Source organism: Gopherus flavomarginatus, chromosome 6, assembly GCF_025201925.1.
Source record: "Gopherus flavomarginatus isolate rGopFla2 chromosome 6, rGopFla2.mat.asm, whole genome shotgun sequence".
NCBI classification, from domain to species: Eukaryota; Metazoa; Chordata; order Testudines; family Testudinidae; genus Gopherus; species Gopherus flavomarginatus.
The window spans coordinates 43,933,145-43,945,398 of NC_066622.1; the positions used below are offsets into that span (position 1 = coordinate 43,933,145).

A 12,254-nucleotide genomic window follows, 5' to 3' on the forward strand; every position below is an offset into this window, starting at 1 on the left:
AAAGGATAGCAAAAGATACTAGGTCTTATATTAACATAGCCAGGTGGAATTCTTAAAGTTACCTAGAACTTTAGCAGTAGGGCTCTTTGTGTTTGAAGTGATATGATGACAGCTTGCCCATATTTAAACTTCTTTTTAAAAAAAATCTACTAATAGTGTATAATAAACAATTGCAAACTCTTGCAAATAAGTGAATATTAACATAAGACATGTAAACAAATGTCTTTAATATAGTCATCCTGTTTTACTTTTCTCATAATCAGCCTTTTTAGCACCTAACATTAGCATAAAAAAGTTGTACTGAATCCATGTATTTTGCTCATGACCTTTAAAATATATCTCACCAAAGGAGGCTATTTTATTATTTTTATTACCCTTTTTCCTAATTTTTCTAGTTAACTTCTCAGTGCTCTGTTCCAAAACAGTTTTCTCAGTTTTATTTTATCTGAGTTTTGTTTTTGTTTGCTATTCTTGTGAAATTGGACATGGGATCTTTTTTTTTTTTTTTTTTTTTTTTTTTTAATAAAAATAAGACAGGATTTAGACAGTTTACCAAGCCTCAACTAGCCTGAGGATTAAGCTTACTCATCAGGGTGAAAATTCCTATGTCTTTTTTCCCTCACCCTGCAACTTAAAAGAATAAAACAGTTGTGTAGTGCGGCTAGTTGTAACATGTTATCAATCAACTATCTCATTAATAACTTTTAAAATATGACTTTTGAAATAAGTACTTTATTTCTTTCCTTTCTTGGCTTCACTTCCTACTCTTTTTCTTTATCTTAGAATAAATGATGATGTATATTTTCGAGAGTGTCTTCATTGTCAGTTTCCATTTTCTGTCTGCCCATTGTATTCTTTACTTCTCTCTCTCTCTCTCTCTCTCTCTCTCTCTCTGTCTCAGTGAAATATTTCTTTTTTAATATGTCCAATCAGTGTCTCCTACCTGTCCCCTCACACACATTCCCTCATCCTCATCTATTCATACACAGAGCTAAGATATTTTACTAGACACTTATTAGCCAAATACCAGTGTGAAAGATAGAGAAAACATCCTAAAGAAGCAGTGGCTAGATGAGACACCAACTATGCCCAACTGCAGGGAAAAGGGGACATGCTGTGATTCTTACCAGGGTGCTGTCCCTGAACTCTGATTGGAGACATGTTCATTTTCCTTTCTTTATTCTTCCCAACCCAGAACTTCTTATCTGCTGCAAGGTTGAGTGAATGGCCTCTGCTACCCTACAATCTTCTCCAGCATGCTGTGATGAGGGGTATTGTATTCTACCTCTCCCTCATATTTCTGGCTGCTGCAAGGAGTTATTGTCATTCCTCACTTCTCCCAAGCGAACCTTCCTCCCAGTTTCTGTTTTTTAACCCCTCTCACCAGTGAATGGCATTTATTTGCTTGTGCTGCTCAGAGTTGTTACAGTAGTGATAGAGTGAAATTGGGCTAATTTTTGTCAGTTTCACTACTGCCTAAGAAGATTCTGAAAAGCAGCACACATTGACAAAAATGCTTGTTCTCTCTTTGCTGCTGCTTAGTCAAGGTCTGAGCAGCAGCAGTGTCACTAGAACTATGTCTTCTGACTTCAGAAGATGCCCTGCATTATCAGCTTAGATTTGGTTCACATTTTTAAGGGTTTTTTTTTTTTCCAATTGTAGTAGCTATAGTCTTTTCTTTAAATGAAAATGTAGATACTGCAGAAGTTGGACACACTCTGGTAGGAAAGCTTTGTGCCCAGTGTGGGTGAGTGGATTTTTCAAGCCCAGTAAAAAGATCCAGTTGCCTTTTTTCTACCAATTTGCAGTCACTCTGTATCAGCAATACCACTTTTAAAGGCACTTAAGTTTTCAGCCATAAAGTGCAATATGTTAAGAGTTTGAATTGGTCAAGGATAGGGAGAAGTGGTTGTGGAATGAAATGGACAACAGATAGTGCCTTATTTAAAAACAAACAAGCAAACAAAAACCTGTTTAATTGTATGTAACTTGTTGATTTAGTCTTTTGTACACCTGTCTTGTGTTTTGCCAGGTGTGTCAGCGTGACATATATCTGTGTGATATTATGTAAACCTTTTTCTTTTTTTATCTGTCCTTTATGGTGCTTACTCTTTTTCCTTTCTTTAGGTTTTAGTTTAGATGTCCTCTTATTTCATTGTTGTATGGAACACCCAGTATACATATTTACATATAATACATTATTATTTTATTGAGAAATCAAAGGGTTTTTTTTTTTTACTTTCTCTTGTCTAGAGACTTGTATCTGGTCAAATGATTGTCAATATCAAAATAATATGAAACTGGGACATGCCAGATTATCTTGTTTTTTCTGAAATAATACAGTGGAGTAGATTGATTTCTGTTGGTGGTTTATATCAGCAAGCAGGGAACCTTGATATAAATCTATTTTACTCTTCATTTGCATTTGTACTTTTTAATTATTTTCCTGGAGAAGCTGATTCTCAATACTTAGCACTGTAACTATAGATCTTTCTTTGAGCAGTTTTATATTCAGCTTCTCAAGTTTTTTACAGTTTTTTATATTAGACCATGGTGAATGACCCATTCTCTATTTTCTGATGGTTAATTTTTCATTTATGATTTGTGTCCAGCTGAATTCCAATATCCTTACAAATTCAATTAAAATATTTTAAAATTGAGTTCTATTCGTTAAATAAAACTACCTTAAATACCTTAAATATGCTGGCTGCATAATTTTTTTTCTTATCAAAACAGGTTTTGCCTTTAAAACTAACTGATTTATTAAACAAAGGATCATCTGTAGTTAGTGAATTGAAATGATTGTTTTTTGGCCTCCAGGTCCTTCAAGATTTTAGAACTAATAGGTTGCATCTTCTCTCACACCTAATTTTTAATTGTATACTGGAAGAGGAAAAACAAGCTTTCCTGCTTTAACTCCCATTATGTTTCTCAACTTTGAATGAGCTAGTCATTGAACTTCTGAACCAGCTGAATAAACTGAAATGAAAAAAAAAATTCTCTGTACTTTCAGAAGAGGCTGTTGTTGTCAAAAGTTTGTTTAACACTTAAACATTAGTTGTAGGCCAGTGATTTCACCGGTTCACTGGTTTTACTTTCTTTAAAACTTCATCAACAAACATGTACTGCTTGAATATAATTTATTTTATATAATTTAAATCAGTTTTAATAGATTGCAGTAAGCTCAAATCTTAACATAGGTTGTCATAATTTTAAGTAGGTTTATTTTTAAAAGAAAAATGTATTTAATTTAAAATAAAAATGAATTTTTAATTTTTTAAAAATTCACTGAATTTTATCCACCCTGCAACACAAACATTTTCTAAAACGTTGCCAAGAACCTGAAACAGGCCTTTCTCAGGGGCTTTTTATAGCCTTCCAATAAGTAGTTTTAGTGTCCTAAGGGAAAGTAGGTCTAATTAGTGCTTGGGGTTGTTTTGTTTTTTTATTGTTGTGCCCACACAGTAAGGGTGATCTTCTGTCTGTAGTAACTCGTAGCTTATAGTTGTTTTAGATGGAGAGGCTGGGCTGTTCTTTCTGTCACACTCTGCAGAAGATGCTTAGTGAGAATTTGTCACACAGTCTTTCTCCATTCCCTTCCAAATGTTCTCGCTGAGCATTCACCAGCTAACTATTTAGTTTTCTGACTGGGAAGGGGAAAGAGAGAGGACCACTGTCATTTTAAAAAAAAGTTTGACAGAATGAACTGTTTTTAATCTGTGCTACAGATAGACTTAATTCTTTGGGTTTATATTGTTCATTCTTTCATTCACTTTTACCATTTATGTCATTAGTTTACTTAAGCTTTTATCTCCACTTGGAGAATAAAAATGAACCAGCCTTTTTCACTCTTCATTTTATGCATGGGTGCTCGTGCACATCAAAATGCGACAGTATCTTGGGTTTAAAACATTGCTGGGTAATATTTTTGTTTGTTTGTTCCAAAAAAATGTTTTTATTTTAATTAAAATAAACAAATTAATGGAAACATTACTATTCATCTTAGGCTTTACAAAATATTAATTTTACAAAAGTAAATTGTGCACTTGATTTTACTTGACAATGTCCTCTGAATTATTTGCAGTTATTACCCTGGTTATTATTAAAGGGTGGATACTGAAGAGGAGTGTTTTAGTTTTAAAACTTTTAGCTGCACAGGTTAGTGGCATGCATATTCATTGTTAGGTCTGTTGTCATAATTTCCCAAAGGTGGGATAGAATAGACTGTTTTAGTTGTGTGTTCCACATTAGTAGTGAGCATCTCTTTGAAGCCACAGCATAGCTACAGAGGTGTGCCTTCCTACTCCCTTATGTCTGAGTAGTCTGGGAGTCATCATGCAGCTGGACATTCCTGCGGACCATCAGTTTCAGACTGGAAAGGAAAGATAACGCTAGTGTGTCATGTGAACTGTCTGGCTACTGACTTGTCATTTGTTTAATATGTCTTTATTTAAATGGATAGAAAGCTGAAACATGGTCAGGCTATGCTGAACCATAATGACAAAGTCTGCTGGAAACTTGGTATGACCATTAGAGGATTGTCTTTTGTGTCACTGATCCAGTGGGACTCCTCTACCAAACTTTCATTCAAACTACAGTGTGGGGAACAGGGAGACTGCTTTGATGATGATAACTTTTAACTGTACAAAAGTATATAAGGATCTAGTGGTTTTGTCTGTCTGGTATAATTCAATTACAGTTATTTAGATGTTTTGTAGGTTTAGTGATTCTATACACCCATGTGCACATATATCTTTTCCTTATGGTTCATGATACAGTGTCTCTCACTAGTTTCCTGCACTAAATATATATTTCTTTTAGGGCTCTCGATTAATCGCAGTTAACTCACACGATTAACTTAAAAAAATAATCTCAAAAAAATTAATCATGATTAATCGCAGTTTTAATCTCACTGTTAAACAATAGAATACCAATTGAAATTTATTAACTATTTTGGATGTTTTTCTACATTTTCATAATATATATTATATTCTGTGTTATAATCGAAATCAGTGTATATTATGTTTGATTAAAAATATTTATACTGTAAAAATGATAAAAGGAATAGTATTTTTCAGTTCACCTCATACAAGTACTGTAGTGCAATCTGTCGTGAAAGTGAAATTTATAAATGTAGATTTTTTTGTTGTTGTTGCATAACTGCACTCAAAAACAAAACAGTGTAAAACTTCAGAGCCTACAAGTCCACTCAGTCCTACTTCTTGGTCAGCCAATTGCTAAGACAAACAAGTTTGTTTACATTTACAGGAGATAATGCTGCCCTCTTCTTGTTTACAGTGTCACCATAAAGTGAGAACAGGCATTTGCGTGGCACTTTCGTAGCTGGCATTACCAGGTATTTATGTGCCAGATATGCTAAACATTTGTATTCCCCTTCATGCTTTAGCCACCATTCCAGAGGACGTGCTTCCATGCTGATGATGCTTGTTAAAAAAAAAATAAAAATGCATAAATTAAATTTATGACTGAACTCTTTGGGAGAGAATTGTATGTCTACTGCTCTGTTTTACCCACATTCTGCCACATATTTCATGTTATAGTAGTCTTGGATGATGACCCAGCACATGTTGTTCATTTTAAGAACACTTTCACTGCAGATTTCACAGAACAGAAAAAAAGTACCAATATGAGATTTCTAAAGATACCTACAACACTCGACCCAAGGTTTAAGAATCTGAAGTGCCTTCCAAAATCTGAAAGGGACGAGGTGTAGAGCATGCTTTCAGAAATCTTAAAGAGCCACACTCCAATGCAAAAACTGCAGAAACTACAGAACCCGAACCACCAAAAAAGAAAATCAGCCTTCTGCTGGTGGAATCTGACTCAGATAATGAAAATGAATGTGCGTCGGTCCACACTGCTTTGGATTATTATCGAGCAGAGCCTGTCATTAGCATGGACACATGTCCTCTGGAATGGTGGTTGAAGCATGAAAGGACATATGAATCTTTATTGTATCTGGCACGTAAATATCCTGCGACACTGGCTACAACAGTGCCATGCCAATGCCTGTTCTCACTTTCAGGTAACATTGTAAAGAAGAAGTGGCAGCATTATCTTCTGCAAATGTAAACAAACTTGTTTGTCTGAGCGATTGGCTGAACAAGAAGTAGGACTTAATGGACTTGCAGGCTCTAAAATTTTACACAGTCGTATTTTTGAATGACCTTTTTTTGTACATAATTCTATGTTTGTAAGTTCAAGAGATTGCACTATAGTACTTGTATTAGGTGAATTGAAAAATACTTTTTTGGGTTTTTTTTTAAGTGAAAATATTTGTAATGAAAAATAAATATAAACTGAGCACTATACACTTTGTATTCTGTGTTGTAAATTAAATCAATATATTTGAAAATGTAGAAAACATCAAAAATATATAAATGGTATTCTTTTATTGTTTAACAGTGCGATTAATCGTGATTAGGGTTGTCAAGCAATTATAAAAATTAATTTCTTGTTAGCATCACTTTTGTGAGTCTTAGTCCTGAAGTTTGTAGATTTGGGGAGAGGGGGGAAACACTATTATAAAACATATTATGGATCATAAGTTTAGGTACCAATCAAAGGAAAGTGGCCTAAGTGAGTTCTAAGTAGGACAACCCTCAGACTTTATGTAGTCTTTGTTGCTTCCTCTGTGATACCTTTATTAGTATAAGCTCTTCAGTCCAGATGTGATAATTTAAGAAGAAACCTGAGAACATTTCTCCACACACAAATGTATAGATTTATTTTGAACTTAATCACTTAAACTAACTCCCTTGGGTGCATATGAAAATCTCAGCGTCAGTTTACTAATTTCCACTCTTGTAGCTAATTCCATTCCCAACTGTTCCAACCACTGTTTGTTTAACCTTAGGTAAGTCGTTTAGAACAAAACTTTCAGTTTTAGATCCTTGGCACATCAGAAATCAGGCACAAGCTGTCTCACATTGAGTGCCCTCAAATCAACGCACACAACGTTCACAGATTCATAAATTTTTAAGGCTAGAAGGCACCATTATAATTTCTAGTCAGACTTCCTGCATGACACAGATCACAACTTCACCAAGTGATTCTTACATCAAGCCCATGATTTCTGGTGGAGCTAGAGCATCTCTCTAAAATTAGTGACTATTTTCTGAAAATGTGCTTGTTAGCTTTGAGCTTCAGTTTCCCCCTACTTCACAGGATTCTGAGGCTTGCAAATTTCTTTATTATTAAAGGTTTAAGTGAGTACCTATACACACAAAAAATAAAAAACTACTACAGATTTCTCATTCTGTCTCCATTATGCACATTTCCATATTCATGTGAACATTAAATCTTAATATGTAAATCATCAGTTCAATCCAAGTATAAGCTATATTTGCTAAAATATCATTGTTTACATTAGTTCCAGGACTTCTGAAAAAGTATGTAGTGCACCCTCCCCCCCCCCCTTTTTTTTGGTCTCCTGTTGAGTAATCATGTTTAAAAACCAGCCACTTGGATGTATATGAGTTTGAGAGAGAGAGTGATTATTTCACAAACATGAATGCTCTAACATTAAGTGTTGAAGATATCTATGGGCTCACACGTGGAAAACTCTCTATTGGAACTGATTATTATATGTTTAAATTCTTAGGATAATTCAAAGAATTGTTCCTTTAGTCCATTAGTATTTTGTAATGGGACACCTCAGTTTAAAAAAAATATATATTCCCATGAGGAAGGTAATCAAGTCCCTTTATGCTCATGAATGTCCAGAGATGTGTAAGAGGAGTGCCCTGTTGTCCACACCATGTTATTAGATATTCATAGGTTTTGCAAATTATCTCACTTTCTAGCATTTCTAAAGATTTTAACGTATGCTTACAGCACAAAGGATTTGTAACCGCCTTTAATTGGGTTTATAAATATTTCCTGTGTTATTTGAAGGATTATTCCTCCTTCCCCTAAAGGATTCCTTCAGCACCTTTCTTATATGCAACAGATATTATGCCTCACCAACGGTGGATTGCTCCTGTCCAGGCTATTTTCTAACACTCCTGTGTGTGTTCTTACTTTCCTTCACTCGTGTGCTGTCGTTTCCTTTTAGAAAAGTACAGAATGCAACCCTGTAGCATAATGGCAATAATACAATTCTATAATTGTAATTTAATGTTGTTGGTTTGGTTATTAAATAAGCAGACAGCTGTTTTCTTCACCAGCTGGTGTTTGAGTGGTCTTAGTCTGTATTCTCAGGTATAGTACATTATAGTAATCCCATCTGACGGTGTTAAAGGCATGAGATCTGCATCTGGTAAAGCACATAATCTGCTAGCCAAGTCAAAGTTCCTCTGAGCCAGTGACTCTTTGGGCTAGCATGATTAAGAGACATCAGTTTCATAGCCAGCAGTACACAAGGGAGTGGTGCAGCCAGCATCACGTCTGACTGCTTTTGACTGTCCTAACCAAATGGATCAGATATGTACATAGGAAAAAAACGTTTTAGCTACTTTATTACCTGGTCATCCAGAAGCAGCAGAGAGCATATGATGTCCCTCCCAAAGTTATAAATCAGAGTATTAAAAAGCGGGTAAATTCCCTCACTTGTGGGTCAGGCATTACCTCATCTATTATTTTTAAAGTCAAACAGTCAAAACAACAGCACTTTATTTGATTGCCGTTCGGTTTCTCTACTTCCTTCTTTCTATTTTACAGCTGCTGCCCGTTATGAAGAAGGAGAGTCTGAAGCAGAGAGCATCACTTCTTTTATGGATACTTCTAACCCTCTTTATCAGCTTTATGATACAGTTAGAAACTGCCGAAATAACCAGGGTCAGCTTATATCAGAACCCTTTTTTCATTTGCCTTCCAAGAAAAAATATCCAGATTATTATCAGCAAATCAAAATGCCTGTTTCACTGAAGCAAATCAGGTAAGAAAATATGGCGTATAAACTATATTTGCTGGGTTTGAGCACATTGAAGAGCTTCTTTCATTTCTGACATATTATACCGTGAACTAATTCTTGTTTTATATTTATATAGATGAATATAGATATGATATGATATAGATCCGTACGGTTACTATATGTTACTATGTGTTACGTGGATTAGTTCTGCAACAGCTGTCATAGATTAAGTAGTTCAAAGAATTCCGTGTATTTTGCCTTTCAAACTGATCTACATCCATCTTCAGTCCTTCCTTTGTAGATGCCTTCTGTTTGTATTTTTTCATTTATTTTAACTGAAATTAAGGTGTAGGACTCAGAGTCCTGAAGGTTGAGATATCTTTTTACCAAACAGGTGCAGAATGGCTAGTAATAGAACAAGCTTCCACACAACACCCACATTGTTGTTTGTCCTGAACCTTGTGAGACACTTGTATAGGAGCAAGAAGATGGTTTTATCTCTGGTCATTCTGTCTTTGTCCCTCTGCTTAGACAACCACCAAGGTGTAAATTGTTAAATTCTTTGGGATAATAATACATAATGACTTCAGTTAGTTACTTTGCTTGTAATTTATTGTAACTGAGATCTCAATCTGGCCATTGGTTCTTTTTGCTATACAATATCTTTATTTTTTCATATTTTATTCATGTATATACACACACACATAATACTGTTGCAGCAATTACATTGCTTATGGAAGTAGTTAATGCACCTTGGTGCTGTGTAAATTATTTTTTTTATTCAAAGTGGAGAGAAGGGCCTGAAATTCACGTATGCTGTATATAGCAAAAGTGAATTTTCATATTAGCTTTATCTTGTTCACTGACAGGTGAAATGTATTAATCTGGCTGCTGCACCTTGGTTAAATCTTGGATTATATTCAGTCAACAGTTAAATTGCCATGTAATCTTTGCACATTTGTATGCACAAATATTCTTCCAAAGGCACATGTGCATTCTTAAATGTGTATGAGTTTAATTACATAAAGACTTGCAGAGTTAAACACTGGAATAAATTGCTTTGGGAGGTTGTGGAATCTCCGTCATTAGAGATTTTTAAGAGCAGATTAGACAAGCACCTGTCAGTGATGGGCTAGGTAATATTCAGTCCTGTCATAAGTGCAGAGGACTGGACCAGAAGACCTCTTGAGGTCCCTTCCAGTCCTACAATCCTATAGGGAAAATAAAGCAGATTGGGTCCTAACAATACTTTTTTACATCTTCGAAGTTCTCTGTATTTGTGATTAATTTTATGAGGTACTTACGTAAATAGTATCTCTTCAATTCCACAGATAGGGGAAAAGGAAACGGAAAGGTTAAGTGCCACAGAAGATAGAAGTCAGTGGCCAGCAAAGTGTGGTACTCCTGGCTCCCAGCTCAGTCAGCTAGACCAGTGACTCTCAACCTTTTCAGACTACTGTACCCCTTTCAGGAGTCTGATTAGAGTTGCCTACCACCAAGTTTCATCTCTCTTAAAAACTATTTACTTACAAAATCAAACATCATAATACAAAAGTGTCCCAGCACATTACTACTGAAAAATTGTTTACTTTCTCATTTTTACCATATAATTATTAAAAAATTGGGATATAAATATTTTACTTACATTTCAGTGTCTAGTATATAGAACAGTATAAGCAAGTAATTGTCTGTATGAAATTTTAGTTTGTAGTGACTTTGCTAGTGCTTTTTAAATAGCCTGTTGTAAAGCTAGGTAAACGTCTAGATAAGGTGATGTACCCCGTGGAAGACCTCTGCATACCACCAGGGGTACACGTACCCCTGGTTGAGAAGCATTGAGCTGTACCATATTGCCAGAGAGGTTCCTGAGGGTCCATGAAGCTTGTGGCCATCCTCACGCGTTCTCCCTTTTCCATCCTCAGGTCCCCAAATTTTGGAGGGGGGGGCATTATAAATGTTAAGGCTAGTAAGTTCTCTCTGAAATGGGAAAAAAACAAACCTGTAGCCTTGAAAGCATAAAGCTGATTGCTAGTGGAGAGAATTGATCATAGTGAGTGTCCGTTTAAAAGAAACAGTTATTTACATTTTACCCAACCCAGTCACTCCCGATGATGGTCTTATAAGCCTGTGAAACAGTCTTTTGAGCTTAGAGTGGATTCATGATCATGTCTGGATGTGGGAAATAGTGTTACTTGTGGTGCTGCTGATGGCATTAGTCCTCTGACAGCAAGTTCCCTCCCAGCTAGCTGCTGGCAACAGAACTGACTCTCTTCTGTTGAGCTGTTGTAGCATCTGGAAAAAGAGTCCTGGCACAGTATATTGAGAGAGATGGTATTGTCTGGTGGACTTGAGGATAGACTGAGCAGAGAAGGAGACAGAAAGAAAGGTGGGAGCAAAGCAAACAGAACAGAAGAAGTATGAGAGGAGTAGAAGAGAGTGTAGTTTGGAAGAGATCAAGTATGACTAACAGAATAAAGCGAGCATGAAAGAATAAGTGTAAGGGGATGCATCTTGTCTGAGAGAATACAAAAGAAAGAAACAGTAGATAGTATGGAGATTGATTGATTGCATTAGGCATAGAAGGAAAGAGAGGGGATAAATAGGAGCTAGAGGAAAGGGAATCAGAAAAAACACAAATTACATTTGCTGTGATAAAATAGCTAACTCATACTCATTTTTATTGAATATACCTGGCAGACATTAGTTTCTGTAAGTTTGGTAAAGGCCGATGGATGGGGTAATTATTCCGAGAATTTAAGTTAATATTGCTGGCTACTCTGGATTCTGTAGTCAAATAATTGGAGGAACAGACAGGAAACAGTTTAAAATTCACCATAATCTGAACACAGTCACCTGGGAAATGGGGCATACTAGAACTTCAGTTTACTTTAAATAATTATCCTTTGAATAAAATTTTAAAATGCTGGCAACTATGAAACCAAAGAGAAGCAGATGAGTTCGTTTTCTACACAAAAGAAGCTGAAAGTTTGTGAGAATCTTCTAGCCACTACCACTTTTTAATGTATTAAATTGGGAGATGGGGGGAGAGGGAGTTGCACATGCCCTAAGAATAATAATGCTGCCTCCTCCCTTTCCCCCACCCCCCAAAAATCATAAAGCAAATCCGGTGCAGGGTTGTGATAAATTGTGGACAGGAGGCAATTAAGTTGAAAAATCTGTCTGTCTACCACAAAATGTTACGGCCAAGTTGTATCATGCTCCTAAATTAAGAATACTTAAAAAATAAACTAATCAACAAAACCCTAGCACCACCACCCTGCTAAGCAGATATTCCAATTCATATTTTTGTGTGAATGGATAACATCCAAACATTCTATTGCAATGCATACGTACAGGGAGAGTGTTAAGGTTTTCTTGG

At 35.7% G+C, this 12,254-nt stretch overlaps 1 protein-coding gene across 28 annotated transcripts in view; it reads left to right on the top strand.

Moving 5' to 3' along the window:
• PBRM1 (polybromo 1) overlaps nucleotides 1-12,254 on the top strand; it is an 84,486-nt gene that overhangs the window by 18,194 nt on the left and 54,038 nt on the right. For all 28 annotated transcript variants that reach the window (XM_050957675.1, XM_050957681.1, XM_050957690.1 and 25 more), the window contains one exon: nucleotides 8,683-8,899. In XM_050957675.1, coding sequence (XP_050813632.1) covers nucleotides 8,683-8,899 — 217 coding nt within the window. The remainder of the gene's footprint in view (nucleotides 1-8,682; nucleotides 8,900-12,254) is intronic.